The sequence below is a fragment of the Phascolarctos cinereus genome, unplaced genomic scaffold, assembly GCF_003287225.1.
Source record: "Phascolarctos cinereus isolate Bilbo 61053 unplaced genomic scaffold, phaCin_HiC Scaffold_4;HRSCAF=312, whole genome shotgun sequence".
Classification (NCBI taxonomy): domain Eukaryota; kingdom Metazoa; phylum Chordata; class Mammalia; order Diprotodontia; family Phascolarctidae; genus Phascolarctos; species Phascolarctos cinereus.
Genome location: NW_027555847.1, coordinates 3,092,984 through 3,111,441, shown reverse-complemented (window position 1 = coordinate 3,111,441; position 18,458 = coordinate 3,092,984). Strand labels below are relative to the sequence as shown.

The 18,458-nt window shown below is 49.9% G+C and overlaps 1 protein-coding gene across 2 annotated transcripts in view; it reads left to right on the top strand.

Moving 5' to 3' along the window:
- Window positions 1-18,458, top strand: part of CENPP (centromere protein P) — a 191,630-nt gene that overhangs the window by 15,239 nt on the left and 157,933 nt on the right. For both annotated transcript variants that reach the window (XM_020964371.2, XM_020964372.2), the window contains exon 5: window positions 12,760-12,856. In XM_020964371.2, coding sequence (XP_020820030.1) covers window positions 12,760-12,856 — 97 coding nt within the window. The remainder of the gene's footprint in view (window positions 1-12,759; window positions 12,857-18,458) is intronic.

The following is an 18,458-nucleotide window of genomic DNA, read 5'->3' as shown; positions in this document are numbered from 1 at the left end:
CCAGCACAGCAAAAAATACTGGGCGGTACCAAAGCCTGGCACCTGCCATGGTGAGTGTCAGCAGAAAAACGAAAGAGAAAACAGACTAGGACTGCAAGTGCACAGCTAGGGAGGACGATCTAGAAGAGGAGAAGCAAACCCTGCGAGCATCCAAAGAAAACACTCGCGATGCGGGCAGAGCACGTGACTGGAAGCCAGGCTGTGCAGAGACAGAACACACCAGGATGCAGACCCGGACCCTGTAACGAATGCCTGTTCTCCCCACCTCCATCCCAAGCCAGAATCTTGTGGGGTTCTTCCTGGGAAGCAGGCTTCTCTGTGACCCAAGTGGGGCACTTTTTAGGGGTCTCTGTGGAAAGACCGCTAAGCTTGGATTCAGGAAGCCCTGAATTCAAATCCAGCCTCAACATTTACTAGCTGTGGGGCCCTGAGAAAGTCGCTTGACCAAAGTCTGCCTTCCTCAGTTTCTTCACCTGTAACATGCGGATCTTAATAGCACCTACCTGGCAGGGTTGTTGTGAGGTCACATTGGTAAGCGCTTCGTACATCTGAAAGCGTTGTATAAATTTTAGCTAATGCTGAGTGTGCTGAGCTTGGGTTCTGCCGAGTCTTGTGGTCAGCTTTGTGCTGAGCTGGTGCAAACCCAGGCCTGCAGGCTGGAGGCGAGGTGGCCAGACCTTCCTGAACCAACCAGATTTAGATTCAGAGCCAACATTTCCGACAGAATGATGACATTTGACTGTTGTCGGCAAGCACATTTCTTCATAGCCGTCTGCTGACCTCGGCCATCTGAAGGGAAGTTTTTGGACCACGAGGCGGACTCCTTTCCTGTTATATTTTTTCATGTGGATATTTTAATGAATTGACCTGCCCTTCAGCTGATGTTCAGTCCGGACCAGGTCCTTCAGTGTCTTCTAATCTGCCTTCCCAGCTCAGTCTGTGTCGGATTCTCATTCTTTTGGAGAAGGAAACATCTGCATTCCTCTCTAGCTTTTTAACTACTGTAGCTAACATTTGAGGCTTCATCAGCACTAGCATTTCATGGACGAAAATTGGTAACATCTGTGTTTCATTAGAGAATGTTTGGACTCTGGAAGAACCTTCCCCACTCAGCCAGTTCTCCCAAAGCTGGCCGAGGTGGCCCTTTTCTTGTCATTTAAGAGATGTGTCTTGGAGCAGAGTGCTCGGGGTACCATAGGAAGTAACCTTTTTAAGAAATCAGCCCCAGTAGACCCCTCTATACTGGGCAAACTTTGGTTTATCTTTTCACGTGCCCTAAGTGAGGGAAAGAATGAAAAGGATGCTAAGACTCTCACACGTGGAGAGCCCCACCTTCTCTCCCTCCTGAGTCAGAGACTCCATTTGGCCTCTAATGGGGCAAATTGAGGTTAGAATATTTGTCTAGTGGCACTTTTCTTGGTCAATGGTATTGTTGACTTCTTTTTACAAAATTTGCTTTCCTTCATTTCTGGAAATTGATTTTTTTTTCCTGGAGCCTTGGGCCACAGAACGTGGCTGACACTGAGAACACTTGTCGAGGCAGGGGAACCGGAGCCCACTCAAGGTTCTGAACTCAAAATGACACTGAACGTGACTGCGCGGGGGGTGCGTTTTCCCACGCCTACTGTCTCTGGCCGCTCGGTTCTCTCTGTGAGGGATGCACCCTTCCCTTGGACTCCTGGCTCTGGGTCGGTCCTCCTCCTTCCCTGCGTCCAGCCTCGCCGGCCCTAGGACACATAGACAAAGATGGTCAGAAAAGGGAAGGGAGACTCCTGCCTTCTGGCTAGTGTCAGGTTTTGAATTTTCAGCTTGGCACATTCGGTTGATGGTGAAGGTGCTATGTGCTAGGGACTGTGGACATAGACTCACAAAGTGACTCCCCCCGGCCCTCGGGGACTGTCCCCTCCTCCATGGAGCCGCCCAGGTGGCATGGAATGTGCCTAGAAGGCCCGGGAGACAGCAGCCGAGTGCTGTACAGGTACCCACGGGGAGAGATGGATCAAGCGAGGCTTCACAGAGGAGGCCCCACCCGAGCCAGCTGGCAGAGCTGCGGCAGGAGGGCACTCGGCACACACCAGGTGGCTCGTCCGAGTGGATAAATGCATGGTGGTAGGGGATGTCCCAGACCAAGCAAGAGCTGGCCGTGTGGTTGGGCTAGAAGGGGGTCCAGGGCGGGCAGGCGGGGGGGGGGGCACATCTGGAATACTACTGGAGGGCAGCGTGGTTTGGAGGAGCCCAGCATCAGTGCCAGGGAGTTTAGCTTTGCTTCTGTGGGCAGCAGAGCCCTTGAACCAGAACAACACAGTCAGGCCCGTGTGTCAGGGAGTGTAATGTGGAATCCGTGTGAAAACATCTCATTACACTTTGCTTGTATTTTGCACACAGTGTATATTTATCTATTTGTTTGGAGCAGCTGGGTGGCCCAATGTGGAGAGCACAGTGTCCAGAGTCAGGAAGACCTGAGTTCAAATCTAGCCTCCCATACTTATTAGCTGTGTGACCCTGGGCAAATCACTGAACTTCTGACTGCGTCAGTCTCCTTATCTGTAAAAAGGGATAATAACAGCATCTACTTCCCAGCGCTGTGTATCAAGTGAGATCATCTTTGTATGTGTTTTACAAACCGTTGAGTACTGTAGAAACGCACGTTGTCATGAATCTGTCTGTGCTAGTGTCGGACCCCCTCGGTAAGAATGTCAAGCCCTTTGGGGGCCAGGCCTGCTGGGTTTGTCCCTCTAGCGAGGTGATAGCAACAAGAACAGGAATGACCGCAGCTCACAGCACGCTCTTCCTTGGGCCCCGGCACAGAGCTGGACACACGGGCGATGCTCGGTGGACAGAGGGGTAGTCCCAGTGTGCCAGGGAGAACAGGCCCTGTGCTGAATGCAGGGAGGCGCTCAGAGGACGCAGGCCCCGGTCCAGATTGGGCGCAACAGTGACAACTGTCTCCTTTGGAGAATGCATCCTAAGGGAAAAGGGGCGAAGGTGAGGAGAGAGGGCACACCAGGTGTGTGAGACGGCCGGTGCAAAGGCCCCGAGTCGGGAGATGGCGCGGAGGGAGTCGGAGAGAGGAAGGTGCAGCGGGAAGATGGAAGAGCGGGGCAGCGCAGCGTGAGTCTGAATTTTACCCTCGAGGTCACCGGGAGCCAGCAGGAGAATCCCTCTGTCAGATCTTATCTTTGGCAGCTGCGCAGTCTTGGCCAGAGGGGGCAGAGAGGGGAGGCAGGGAGGCCAGGCCAGAACAGACCAGGGGCCAGCAGGGCCTGTGGGAGCAGAGGTGGGACAGAGGCAGTGAAGGCAGAGGGGCAGCCCTGGGCACTGACGGAGAGTGAAGAGTCCAGACTGATGTTAAGGCTGGAAAGACGGTGCTGCCCATCACGGCAGAGTCATGGGAGGCTGGAAGGGCTGCGGTCGTGGAGCAAATCCAGCGCGTTCGGTTTTGGACACGTTGAGGGTGAAGTGTCCCTGGGACGTGTGGTTGGAAACGTGAGTTAGGGAATTGGTTGTGAGTAGGGCAGAGAGTGGGGCTGTCTCTGTCTGCCTGTCCATTCACGCATGCACATATGTGCATGTGTACACACGTGTGTGTGAATGCATGTGCTTGTGTGTGAACATGTGTGCATGTGTACATACGTGTGTGTGACCGTACGTATGTGAACATATGTACTGTGTGCGTGTATATGAGAGAGAGAGTGTGTGTGTGTGTGTGTGTGTATGTGTATGTTACATGGCAGCTAGGTGGCTCAGTGGATAGAGGGCCAGGCTTGCAATCAGGAAGACCCGAGTTCAAATCCAGCCTCAGATGCCTACTAGCCATGTGAGCTTGGGCGAGTCACTTCACCGTATTTGCCTCAGTTTCCTCATATGTAAAATGAGCTGGAGAAGGACACAGCAAACCGCTCCGCTGTCTCTGCCAAGAAGACCGCAGGCGGGGTCACAGAGAGCCAGGTGTGGCTGAGAGGACTGAACAGCAGCAAACGGATTGTGTGTCCACCCCCTGTCCATCTGTGTGTGATTGTCATCCGTCCCTCTCTTTCTGCCGGAGTGCGCTCCCAGGGGAAGAATCTTGGGTTTCTGTCTCCGGACACCTGGCACCCGACGCAGTCCTCACAGCGTGGCAGACCGAGAGGCTCATTGAATTTGATTAAGGACAAAACTGGGAATTCAGCCGGGTGGGGTGGAGTCAGGTGCCGTGGCGAGGGTCGTGTGTCTCCTCCGTCCTCCCCTTCTTGGCCTCTCTGCGGCGTCTGGCGCTTGACCGCCCTCTGCGCCTGGACCATTCTCCTCTCCAGCTTTTGGGGTCACTGCTTCCTCTTCTGCCCCTTACCTGATCATGGCTCCTCAGTCTTTCTTTCAGGCCATTGTCCTTGTCACGCCAGCTCCCTGTCCCAGGCTCTCTTCTCCCCGTGTTATGGTCTTGGGGGGCATCCCCAGCTCTGCGGGGCTTGGTTCTCTTCTCTCTGAAGACGCCCTAAGTCCTAGGTACAAGCCCCAGCACCCCACCCCATCTGCCTCTTGGACACTCTGCTGGGCGTCCCAAGTCTCTGACTCAGCAGGACCAGAGCAGACCTCCCCCTCTGAACGTCCCCCCTCTGGGATGGGGCGCGCCACCCTCCAGTCGCTCGGTGACCTGCTTCTGCTCTGATTTTTACCTGAGTTGTTAAAAGTTTCTCTGATGCTTCCTGCTTCATGGAGCAGATCCTTGCCTTTGTCTGGAGGAGCGTCTCTTCTCCCGTAAGCTGGAATTTAGAGAGATGTTCCAGCCTTTCACCTCTGCCTCTGACTGGGAAGCCAGCTCGTGCTCATCACCCACAGTTATTGATCATCTCTGGCAGAAGTGCAAATGTCCCAGAATCCCCGGGGTCACGTTCCAGTTCTCAAGTTGTGGAAAGCTCCTGAGTCCACATTCCTGAGTTCTTTATCATTTCCCTTGACAGCCCTGGGATAAATTGTTTACTGGGCTGAGGTCCAGTCGACTGTGGGCTCCAGGAGCAGGTTTGGGTTTTTAATTAAATTTTATTTTATTTTTTTTCAGTCGGCAAAAATCTACCCTCTTTCTCTCCTCCCCCTACTGAGAAAGGAAAAAAAAACAAGGCCACTTTTACAAACACATATGGTCAAGCAAAACCAATCTCTTCATTAGCTATGTCTGAAGGAGAAATAGCAATATGGCATAAAATCGCATAGATATATGTGTATCTATTCTCCATGTAGATATGCATTTTATGCATGGGTGTGTATGTATGCACACACGCACACACACACACACACACATACACACACACACACACACACACACACCCCTCGAGGGCAGCTCGGTCAGTGCCCTCTTGCCATGTGCTTGCCACACTTGGGCTCCTGTGGGGCATTTGGGGTCTGTCCTCTTCAGTCCAGAGCCTACAGTGCTTGGCAGAGAAACAGAAGCAGACCCTGACCTGGAGATGCCTGCCTTCTCTCTGCTTTCTGCTCTCACCACCCCATCTCTCCCCCAGGTGGCTGGGGACTCCTGGTCATTCTTGGACCTTCTTCTTCAGTGGGGCCAAGAGAAGGGGCCGTTGCTGAGACCCATGTCTGGGGAAGGCCCCGCCTGCCTGTCGACCCCTTTCTCAGAATTTTGCTCCTTTTTGGGATTCACTCTCCACTCCCCTGAGCGTTTGAAGCCTTGGAATCGGCCTTCCCGCCCCCGAGGAGGCCTGGTTCCAGCCTGGACCTGCAGCCAGCGTCCACGGGGGGCTGGTCCCTGGGGAGAGGCTCCCTGGTTGGGCTTCCCAAGGCCCCGGCCTTCCCACCCCTTTGCTGCTGCCCGGGAGGATTCCATAGCTTGGACCCTTTAGGAGGGAGCTTCCTGAGGGCAGGGTGCTGTACGCCTAGCAGGTGCCTCTTCCTTCTGTGGTGTTGTAGCTTCTCTCCGTGGCCTCTCACCGAGGTCAGTTTCTCCTTCCTGTTTTGGTCTGAGCCTCCTTGGGTAACTGTCCATCGTACAGTCTTCATTTTGAAGCCCCTCACTCCTAGTGTGAACACTGGGCCCAGAATCAGGAAGATCTGAGTTCAGATCTGGCCTCAGACACTTGGACGAGTCACTTTACCTGTTTGCCTCAGTTTCCCCAGCTGTAAAATGGGAACAGTAATCATAACACGGACCTCCCAAGGACTAAAGGAGATACTGTTTGTAAGGCATTAGCACCGTGCTAGCACACAGTAGGTCCACAGAAACCTTAGCTGCTGCTGTCACTGTAGTATTAGCACCTCCTCCCTGACCGGCCACGTCCACTCAGCCTTTCTCTTTTCCATTTCTGTCCGTTTCTGACCCACAGCTGTGAGGCCAACACCGCCCCTAGTTCTAGCACAGGACTTGGCCATCCCTATGAGGCTTTCTGGGCCCTTTCTGGTGCCTGCTGTGTCACTTGTGGCCCCGGGGCGGCACAAGTCTGGAGAAGCCGCCCTCCTGCTCTGCGGCCCCAGGTCTCCCTCTGGGGCCTCTGTGCATCCTGAGGAGGACCCGCTGCTCTCCAGATGGGAGCCTGTCCATTCCTCCTCCACCAAGAGTCAGCTTATTTGTGTCAGAAAAATGTAACTGAAATGGGAGGCTCCGAATTCCACCCTTTTGTTCTTCCATGTGCTCCTTCCTGGGCACCTCCGGTTCTGCTGTCCCCTTTCAGTCCTGCCCTGTTTTCCTCTGCAGATGTAGATTTTCCTGGGGCTTCCGATCCTTCTTCCCCCAGCCTCTCCCCTTGCTCCCCTCCCTCATATTCTGTCCAGATCAGGGCATTCTTGTGACCAGGCCAAGTGACTCTTTGACACCTGGGTCTGCTCCTTTGACAGAATTCTCTAGAACTGGCTCACACAAGAATTCCTGGTGACCCAGAGTGGGGCTGGGCTGTCGGCGTGGCTGGTAGAGTTTCTGAATCTGCCTGAAGCCCAGGCCAGTCCTTTCCACATCAGTCAGACAGGCTTGGCACCTGGGGCTTTGTTCCTCTGGGGCCAATTGCTATCAGAGGTTGGCCAAACAAAGACGAGGCCTGCCCTGAGTGCTGGGCTGGCCTAGGCCTCTTCCATCCTGTTAGTGTGACCAACAGCTCGCCTCAGGACAGCTCCCACTCCTTGCAAGGCTTTGCCCATGCCCAAGAAACCAAGAAAAAGGTGGCAATGAAACAATCCCCTAGTGACCCCTCTAGTATCTCAGGGTTATTACAAGACCCCTGCAGGGAAAGGGAGTGTGTCTACCAAGGATTTGCAGGGATATTCTTTGGAGAGACAAACTCAACAAAGCCGGACGGTGCTCAGCATTTGGCTTTTTTTTTTCTCTTTTTGGTGAGGCCGTCAGGGGTAAGTGACTTGCCCAGGGTCACACGGCTAGGAAGTATCAAGTGTCTGAGGTCAGATTTGAGCTCAGGTCCTCCTGACTCTAAGGCCAGAGCTCTAACCACTGCGCCACCTAGCTGCCCCTCAGTATTTGGTTTTGTCTGAGTGTGCACTGGGCCCCGCCATAACCTTGTCAATGGAGGCACCATCTTGGAGAGCTCCTGCCCACCGTTTGAGTCTGCTGCCAGGCGCTGCACCGTTAGCAGACAGGCTGACGCCGTCACATAGTTGGGCCTTGGCTGCGTTGGTGACGCTCTTTCGGGGCCCGTGTCAGCTCTGCGCTAGGCCAGATGTCCTTCCTTCTATAGAGTTGAACCTGATACTGTAGAGGAGAGTTGATGAAGTCCTCCCCTAGCTTTGCCAGGAAGAGGAAGACCAGCTGGTGGGTAGCTCTCCCAAGCGTCCTCATCTTCAGCTGAGCGGGCTGGTGCCAGAGGCATCTCTGGCTTTATGGGTCCAGACCAGAACTTGTGCCTTTCCCCCGAAGCCTTCCCTCTTCCCAGCTTCTCTCCTGCTTCTGAGCGTCCCAGGTATGGGCCCACAGTGTCATCCTGCCTCAGTCTTCTCATCTGCACAGTGGGGGTCATGGCAACACCTCCCTCCCAGGGTTGTTTCAGGATCAAACGAGATAATAATTGTAAAATCACTCAGCCCGGTGCCTGGCACATAGCAGGCACCTGATCAGTGTTTGTTCTCTTCCCATCCCCTGTGCAGTGGAAGCTTCTTGAGGTCTGATGCTGTTGGTTTTGTCATTCATTCATTCATCTCCAGAGCTCTGAGAGGCCAGATGTAGCAGCCCCTGTCCAGCCCGTCACTGCAGGGCGCAGCTCTCTGCCTCATGGCCCCGGGAGTTAGGCAGGGGAAGCCTCTGACCCCTCCTCAGAACCACGTTTTCAGATGCATAAAATACACGGAATTACAGAGGAAACCCATGATCAAATCTAGCAAATTGTTTTCAGAGAAATTTCATGGATGCCAGGTGAAATTCTTTCCTGCTCTCAAGGTTTCTTTGGGTTAGATATTCAAAGAGATGATATCTGCAAAGCCTCAGCACATTCCTGGCTTATAGTAGGCACTTCTTGTCCCCTTCCTTTTCCATTCAACACTGAATGGCTGAATCACAAATGAGGAAAGTTGTGTCCAGCTCTTGCCCTAAGTGCTGAATGCTGTGCTCAGAGCCGGGGATCTGGATACAAAGACCTGAAGGGACCGTCAGGAGCTAGCATTCCAGGGAGAGGAGATTGGCAGTGCGGGAGGGGCGCTTGGTCCTAAAGGCTCCTGGCATAGAGGTGTCATTTTCCTCATTTTACAGATAAAGAAATTAAGGCAGACAGGAGTGGAGGGACTTGCCCAGGGTCACAGAGCTGGTAATGCCTAAGGTAGGGTTTGAACTTGGGTCTTCCTGACTCCAAGCCCCCCATTCCAGAATAAGACACGGGCCCGCGGCCTTTGGGTTTCTGAGCCATAGCGTTTTAATTTCTGTAAGTTAGACTAATCCACTTTGGATTCCTGGAGGGGGGGGGTGAGCGCCTCCCCCAGATTAGATCACATGCTTTGACGCCTCCTTGGTTTTGTTTCCTGCTGCCCAGCACAGCCACTGTTGGGTTGTTTTGTTCTCCAAGGTGGCGGAGCCTGGTTTTAGTGGATTCCTCCTTCTGCCAGTGGAGGATGCATGCATTCCTCCCTCAGGAGAGCCCCTCCCAGCTAGAGCTCGCCATCAGCCATCATCGCCACCTTTACCAACAGGCCTCTCTTTCTCTTTTCTTTCTCCTCTCTCCACATAGGGTACCACACCCTTACCTGCCACTGCTCTGCCCAATGGGGATGTAGATCTTAATCTCTGAACCTTTTTTTCTTGTTTATTTGTTTTGGTTTTTTCTCTTAAAGACCAGCCTGAACCCCTGATCACTTTGGTCCCAGACCCAGCCCTACTTGGTCACTGTTTGGGCCCTGATTGGCTCCTAGTGAATGTAAATAACAGTCGTTTATGTTTTGGCCAGAAACCCTGAGGCTCTTCCCCTCCCAGATCTATTTTTTTTTTTTAAGGAGACCATCCTTTGCTCATTTTTTAAAAGCCTTAATCACTGAATGGGTGTTGCCTCAGTCAAACTGAGACCTGTTAAAGACCTTAGTTTAAAAGGGCTAAGGTCTCCCACTGCATAGGGGCCATTTCCAGTCATCCTGATCTATATCTGGCCACTGGACCCAGATGGCTCTGGAGGAGAGAGTGAGGCTTATGACTGTGCCCAGCCTCACTTAAATCCAGTTCACCTCCCTGACGTCATGGTCCTCTTGGAGGAGGGACAAATAGCCACTTTACCACCTTTGCCACTTTTGCCATCCTTTTAATCAGGGTGAGATGGTGACCCTTTTGGTTTTTATTTCTTTAATGATCAGCGGTGGGTTTTGTTGTTTTTTTTTTCAGATTCTGGTTGAAAGTTTACATCTTTGCTTTTCAAAGCTGTTTATTTCCTTTGACCGTTTTTCTGCTGGGATGCCTGCTTTCCTGTTACAGGATCACCTTTGGTCTCTTAGTGGTCTGTATCATCATGGTCCATGGGGATTTTTGGTATTCCATCTCCCAGAACCTGCCATGGATCACCTGGATGTGCCATCTGTGTCTCATTATAAAACTACCCCTGACTAAACTAATCTACCTGCCTTGCCCCCAACCCTACCCCAAACTTGTCCCTCCTCCAGCTTTCTCTGTTTCCTGTTATGGCAACACCATCTTCAGTTATTCAGCTCCAAACCTGGGCGACATCATTGACTCTTCCCCTCCCGATCAGTGATTGGCTATGGGGGATTCTACCTCACCTCCCTTTCTTGTATTCCTTCCTTTCTCTCCACTCACAGAGCCACTCTACGATGGCTGGAGCCCTCCATATCTCTTGGTCTCTCAATTGAGCCTCCCATCATGGATTCATCCTTCACTCAGTAGTTTTTCCCATCTTTGTTCTTAACCTAACCCTAAATTCAAACCATTCCTGCCCCCTCTGGAAGCACATCTGGACTTGGATATCAGAGTTCAAGGGTGGAGGCTCTACTGCCTTTGGTGGCAAAACAATATAGTATGAAAATGTACATTTTCCTTTTGGTTTCATTCTTCAATTCTCTCACAATGACTTTGCTAATTGGATCTAATCCATTTTGCCCCATGTTCCTGCTTTATGAGGTGATGGTGCTCATAAGTTTTTATCATGGTGTGTCTGGCACATAGTCAGTGCTAAAGAAAGGCACACCTACTCTCTTTATCGTGCTGTCTGTCTATCCATCTGTCAGTTATCTGTCTGTCTTTCTGTGCCCATTTGCCTATGTTTATATCTGTTTACACATGTTTATATCATCCATCTATCCATCCATCCATCTATCCATCTGTCTGTCTGTTCAGCCATTCATTCATCCATCCATATTATTATTCATGTCCCCATCTCTACTTCTAGTCATCCATCTCTATGCCTAGCTGTCATCTCCATCCATCCATCTGGCTTGATCATCTCTTTGTATCATCCATCCATCCATCCATCCATCCATCCATCCATCCATCTATCTGTCCATCTATCCATCTGTCTGTCTGTTCAGCCATTCATTCATCCATCCATATTATTATTCATGCCCCCACCTCTATTTCTAGTCATCCATCTCTGTGCCTAGCTGTCATCTCCATCTGTCCGTCTTGCTCGATCATCTCTCTCTGCTCTTTCGTTCTTTGTACAAGTTAATGAATGAGGTGACCAAGTCTCTTCTGGGTTCTCAGGTTCTTCCTTTCTCCTGCCCCAAACCAGAAGGGTCTCCAGAGCCCTTTGTATCTGGCTTGAGCTCCAGCTTTCTCCCCTTTGGCCAAAGAGCAGTCAGTGTGTCGTATTGGATGGAGCTGCCGTTGGAACCAAAAAGACCTGGTTCTGACACATATTAACTAAATGACCTTGAGCAAGTCACTTTGCCTCAGTCTGCCTCAGTTTCCTCAACTATAAAATGGGGATCATAATTGTGCCAGCCTTCTAGGGTGGTTCTGAGGATCCAATGAGATAATATTTGTAAAGCACTTGACATGGTGACTAGCACACCCTCCCCCTCCCCACACATTTGCAAAAGAATCCCCCCGTTGTGCCTTCCAGACTGCTCCAAACCAGATTAGCATTGACTTTCTCTGTGAGCCCTTCCCCAGAGCTCTGTGGGACAGATGGCCCTCTATCCTCACTCCCCCAGACTTAGTTTCTCCGATTTCTAGAGGAAGTGCTGCTTTGTGCTGTAGGCCTTGGGGTGCCTGCCATCCCTCCCCAGCCCCAGGCCATGCCCCGAGAGGTCAGCAGGAGGCTCTTCCCGTTCCCACTGCTGCAACAGATCACAGAAATGTATATGCACCTAGAAGAAGATACATTTTCTGTTGTTTATTAATATTTATTTTCCTCCAGATCATTTCTCTTTAAAAATACATATTTACTGATGTCCTTTTCTGTCGATCTCCTACAGCCTTCAGTGTATCCCCTCCCACAGTACCGGCTCTTATAACAAAGAATTTTTTAAAGAGAGAGAAAAACCGTTTGAGCAAAGCTGACCGCCACACTGAAGAGGTCAGATATTATGTACAGTACGGCATCTCTCCTTGGACCAGGCCCTCGGCAACTCCCCCGTGGACTATTACAATAGCCCTGTGGTCTGTGGGCCTGCCTCAGTCTCTCCCCATTCCAGTCTATCCTCTACTCAGCCACTAAAGTGATTTTCTTAAAGCTCAGTTCTGATCATGTCAGCCCCCCTCGCCTTAAACTCCAGTGGCTTCCTTGGCCTCCAGGAGCAAATACACAGTGGTCCGTTTGGCCTTCCAAGCCTTCATAACCTGGCCCCCTGACCTCTCCAGTGTCCTTACACTTCATTCCAGGGAGCCGGGCCTCCTGGCTGGTCCATGAACAAGACCCTGCATCTAGGGCTCCGGGCCTTCTCTCTGGCCATCTGCCAGGACTGGACCGCTCTGACCACTGCCCTCCCTGGCATTCATGTTCACCTTTTCCAGGCAGCCTTCCCCAGCCCCTCTTAATTCCAGTGCCTTCCTTCTGTTGGGTGTTTTCTTTTTATCTTGGAGATATATATAGTTTACTTTGTCTATATTTCTTTGCGTGTTCTCCCCCCATTAGATTGTAAGCTCCTTGAGGGCAGGGGTTGTCTTTTGCCTCTTTTTTTATCCCCAGCGCATACATAGGGCCGGTACATAGTAAGTGCTTAATAGATCTTAATAACAGACTGTCCGATTGTGCTGTGTGCCCCTTGTCCCTGCCTTCAGGGCCACTCCTTGGTCATTATCATTTCACTGCTTTAGGTTTCATTTGTTTGGTTTTCCATTTTGTTTTCCTGGTTATTGGTATTTCTCAACCTTGCTCATAAGAGATTTTATTCCTACAGGACCGAAGAGAAACGGGACCTTTTCCTGTTTTTCAGAAGCCTTCACTTTTTTCTGGAGTGGTGTGAATACCGTCAGCGGACATTCCAGTACTTCAAGGTAAGGTCCAAAATGCACATGTTGGGTCAGCTGAAGAAAAGTACGCTTCTTATTTGTTGTCTTCATATTCGTTATTCTTGCGTCACGGTAATGTTCCATTATGTTCACATGCTGCCATGTCTTTAGCCAATCTGCAGTCATTGGGCAATGAGTCATTTACAGTTTTCCTGGGACTCTTTCTGTGGGTATGTCCCATCAGTAACATCCATAGATATCAAAGGGTACAAACTTTGCTTGTCAATCCACAGTGTTCTGTTAGTTCTTTATGAGAATGGGATGTCCTCCCCTGGAAGCATTGTGCTCGCGCAGTTGGGGGCTCCGTGCGGTGGCGGGCAGAGTTCTCCATAGCCTTCCCAGCTCTTGACTGTGGCCCATCTTTGGTGTGGGGTCGTGGGGCCGCAGGCTGGTGAGGGGCTTGGATGCGCCTTCTCTGATCAGCTCGCTCCGGTTGCATGTGACAATGGACAGATCACTGTTTCTTCTTCATATTCTGCGCCCTGTTTTCTGCTGGAGAAACTGGGCCCGTAGGTCCCGGGTTTTGAATGTCAGATTCCCAGAGGTGTTCATGGATGTGCTGCTTTGGTGGTCCCACAACTCTTTCTGTCTCTACAATAGAATTCCCTCTATTTGTGTTTCCTTCTACTTGTTGAGTAGTTATAGAGGAGGAATTGTCTTCTTTGCCAGAAGTGCGATGAACCCATCATAACGTTTTAATTTTTACATGGTTTGTTTTTAATTCTGATGTAATTGACTAGTTCTGAACTTGGCACAACACGTGAACCAAGGCACCGCTGCTCCAGAACCAGTCTGGGGCTACGTCCTCTCGCTGGTCTCCTGGTGCTCTCGTTGGAGAACCAGCCTCTTCCCCAGGGGAACGGGCTTCCCTAGGACCTTGGACCACATCTCTCTTCTGGGCTCCTTTTTATCTTTTGTTTTTCCCATTCCCGGACCCCGTGCCTGTCGTCTGCTCCAATCCTGTGTTTGTTCCCCTTGCTTATTGCTTGGGCAAGACGGGTGAGTCTTTGCAAGGGCTGTGTCGAGGGCAGACAGGTCTTTTGTTTTATCAACTTGTTCTTCTGTTTTACCCCAAGAGCATCTTGTTTTCATGAGAAACGTGTGTGTGCATGTGTGTGTGCACGCACATGCGTATGCGTGTGCATCTGTGTCTATCTTGATCAGCTGTGGTTTTCAGATTAACCTTTTGTGCGCTTGCTCGGTCTTGCACGTGTAAACTTGACTGTGACTGAACTTCTGCAAATAGAAGAAATTCTTTAGTATTTTGATTGATGTCAAATGAAAGAAAATGAATTTTAGCAAGGGTGTCATTGTCAGCATATTGATTTGCCGATCCACGAGTGATGAATTTTCCTCCAATCATTTGGATCTTTGTTTCTCTCAGTGAAGTGTTGCAGTTATCCATTACATATTGCATGGGTGCCTCAGTCAGTTCCTAGATATTTAATGTTTCTTGGTGTTACAATAAGTAGGATTGCTTTTTGGTGATTATTTTTAGAATATAACAATATAAAGTATGTTGGTAGCTTTGGCTTTCATTGCATTATAAGATTTATTTATTTTCTCATTCTTTTTTGTTTTTGAGACTAGTGTTTTTGGATCCTGACTATTATCCCCTAGCGTTGCTATCTCTTCTAGCACTGTACTGTCTGCCTACTTGGTAAGCACGCCCACCATGCCCGACCACGATTTAAGTCAGTGATGTAGAGGGAATGAAGTGTAACAGATGGATAGCCAGACTATTGTATGGCTAGGCATCAAATGTAAAAAGACCTAGATGGGGGTTCCCACTGCATACAATCTCTGGACTCCAGCCACTTTGGGTAGGTGCTCTGTGTACGGTGTCTGGGAAGGCGTGGAAAAGAATCCTAGAGAACAACAGGGCACGTATGGCCTGAGGTCTGTGCTGCCTGGTGGCTGAAACCACGGATTCGCCAAAGTCTGTTTCCTTCCACATCTTCTGACTGGAGTCCAGGAGGCCTGGGTTCAAGGGCAGTCTCTGACTCCGGGTAGCCCTTTGGCCTTGAGTGGTCACTTTACTATTCCTAGCTTCTTTTCTCCCCTCTGAAAAGGAAGTATTAACAATGGTACTTTCTTCCCGGGATTGTGAGAATCACTTAGGATATTTCAGCCCTAGGAGGTGAGCGCTCACATCTGACAAATTGAGACCAGCTAAGACTAGCATTCTCCCTGATTCTTCTTCAATTAAATCAAAACCAGTAAAATTTTATTTTTATTTATGATCTGTATCATACTCTCATTAATAAACTGAATGTGTATTTTGAAATTTAGTGATTTCTTTTTAATGGTGTTTTGGTGTGTTATGTAAAAGTAGCTTGTTGTTTTTTTAATGAAGTGGTAAAGCTTTGAAAGATACAATCACTAATTAAACCTGAAAACCTTATTGGCTTACATGCATTTTATTACACAATGGATATTTTGCATTCAGTTCCTCAACTACTTATTTCATGCCTACTGCAAACATGGCTAGTTCAGGACAAAGTCCTTGCTCTCAAGGGAGCATTTACATAGAAAACAGATACTTTGCATACTAATTTGCATATAAACCATAACAATATAATAGTATGGGATTAATTAACAGGCACCCAGTACTATGGGAGTTCAGCTAAAAGGGATTGGAGGGGTCGGAAGGTGGCTTTGGATAGAGAACCAAGGGAAGGCCACGCCAGATTGGGACAACAGTGGTGTACACCCACTGAGAAGGGGAGTAGAGTCGGGTAGCTGGGGCAGAGTGACCGAGCGTCCTCTTCTCCCTCGGTGCTCCCAAGGATCACTTGGAGATGCCATGGGCTCTGTTCTGGTGAGGCTCGCATTCACTGTTTCGGGGGCTTGAAGTGGCCGGAGACACCCAAGGACCTCCCAGAGAAAGGCCGGTAGAATCGAGGAGGAGGAGGAAGAGGAGGAGGTAGTGTGGTGGAGTCTACCTGTGATGACTCGGGCTTCAGGTTCAATGGCCAGAGTGCTTTGGTCCCTCCTCCCTTCTGAGATCCCCTCTTCCCTGTAAGGCTTGCCCTGCGGGGCTGGAACACAATAAACAGAAGCAAGGGTTTAGGCAGGAATCAATTTTCTGTGTTCCATGAGAGCTGAGAGACAAGAGCGGACAGTTTGTGTTGCTGGGTGTCAGGGAGATGAGGCCAGGTTACAGTCCTCAGTCAGCGGAGAGGTGTCAGCTGTGCATGGAAGTAGTTGTTGACTTGGAGTCAGGAGTCACTGGGCTTTGAACCTTCTTGTGTGTGCTTCCTCACTTGACCACGGGAATTCCTTTACCCTCTGAGGCTCGGTTTCCTCATCAGGAAAATGACTCCAGGGTAACACCTGTGATGTCTGACTGTCTGCCATCCTTGTAAAGCTCCAGTGAGGTAGCCTATGTGTGGCAGGTTGGGGCTGTAAGGTATATAAAAAGAATCATGAAGCCAGGCTAAGAATTCTGGGCTTTGAACAGAGCTAGGTATTATTTTATATTTTCCCTAAAGAGAAGGCTGAATGCTTTTAGAGGATTTAGAAGCCTTTAAAACATGACATTTTATAGTAGTTCTGAGTCTTTAAAGATTGGCTGAGAAATTTTTTCCCTGTGGTGATTATGGAGAGCCTGGACTTAGGAACCTATATTAGCAAGCGTCCAGAGAGCAGATGAATGCAAAGGTCAGGGGACTTGACATTGACTCCAGGGAAGACTGTAATGGGTCGTTCAGAACGTGACCTGGAGCATCTAGGAAAGGCAGTGGCAATTCGGCAGTCGTCTCGGCCTCATGAGGCCAGGCCCTGCCTGGCTAACCTTTCTTCCTTTCTTGACAGGATTATTTGGCTCATAGCTCAGGGGAATGTGGCAAATATTGTTTTCTAGATTCCATCACAGAATTTCATCAAGAATTTGTTACCGTTCTTGTGGAAAAGGTGGGGAGATGTGAACTCACTGATGACATGTGCCATGGACTTGGCTGTGATTGAATGGGCAGATTCAAAGTGTAGTCACCCGGGAGGAAGGCTCAGCAGGAGGGGGCCCTAGGCACCCTTGCTTGTATAATGACGGGATAATGGCAGAGGGGACTCAAAGATAGGAAGGAGGACCGGTCCACCGGAGGCCAGGTCACTAAAAGATCTTGACAGGCTTGAGCAGAGTCTAACAGGGCAAATCCAAAAGAGCAGCTTCGTGAGTACCAGAGGGGAAAGGCTTGTTTGGACAGCAGCCGTTCTGCAGATGAGCATGGAGCTCTAGAGCTCGCATCGTGATCTGAGAACCAAGAAAGCCGGTGAAAGCTTGGGCTGCGTTGAGAGGGGCAGAGCTTTCAGGAATAAGGTCTGTATTGAGCAGACCGTATGGACGCATCGTGTTCAGCTCTTAAACCACAGTTTAAGAAAGATAGAGATGAGTTTAAAAGTGTACAGAGGAGGGTAATCGGCCTCAGGAAGGGCATCGGGTCTATGTCATGTGGGGATTGCTTGAATGTACTGAAGATTTTTAGCCATGAAAAGGGAATGCTCAGGAGAGTGGGAGTAGGGGAAGGGGGGAGGGGTCCATGATGGTGGTTTTCAGGTATTTGAAGGACTTTGCTATTAAAGAGGGATTGAGTTATTTCTCTGGCCCTAGAAAGCACAGCCAGGAGAGTTGGGGGGAGGTTTGAATGAGACAACTTCAGGATTGAATTCAGGGAACTTTTCTAAGAGTTGTCCAGAAGTAAAACGGGATCCCTTGGGAAGGGGCAGCTTCTTTCTCGTTGGAGGTCTTCAAGCAAAGGTGAGCTTACCACTGGTTGGGTGGTTTATGCTGGGGATATTTTTAACAAGTTGGTCCAGAGGGATGTTGGGGGCTCATTCAACTCCAGAGTTTTGTCATTCTTTTTTTTGTTGTTGTTTTGTTTTGTTTTAGGCAATTGGGGTTAAGTGACTTGCCCAGGGTCACACAGCTAGTAAGTGTCAAGTGTTTGGTCTGAGGCAGGATTTGAACTCAGGTCCTCCTGACTTGAGGGCCGGTGCTCTATCCACTGTGCCACCTAGCTGCCCTCAAATTTTCTCATTCTTCCCAGTAAATGATGTGGTTTTGCAGAGACGTTGTGTTGATTTGCACTAGAAGCCATGGACCAATATAGGAATTCCCTAGTCAGATCCCTCCAAAGAGATTCTCCTATTCATCTACATGGGGAAATTGAAGATGATAAATGCTTGCTGCCCAGGTGATTCTGTGCCAGTGGACTACCAGTGTCGTGGATAAATGATGGAGATGGCTAACAAGCTGGGCCAGAATGAAAGAAGAAGAAGAGAGTGGACCTGATCACAATTGGGAAATGACAGGTAGCTTTCAATATTCCTAAGCTGCAGAAGCTGGTCTTTTAAATTCTGCTGCTGTCCTGGTGATATGTCGGTCTACCAGCCACAGGTACTATGATATCAGAAGAATAATTGTGGGTGACCCACAGGTCAGTGGAAGTAAACACTGCAGGGATAGCTGGGCTGCAGCCAGTGACCAGTGGTGAGTTGGGTGCCCAATGTGGCATCAAGGTGGGCTGGGCATGGTGCAGGAGTCTGTGGTCCTGAAATAATGCAATGTCTGTAGTCTGTTGTGTGGGCC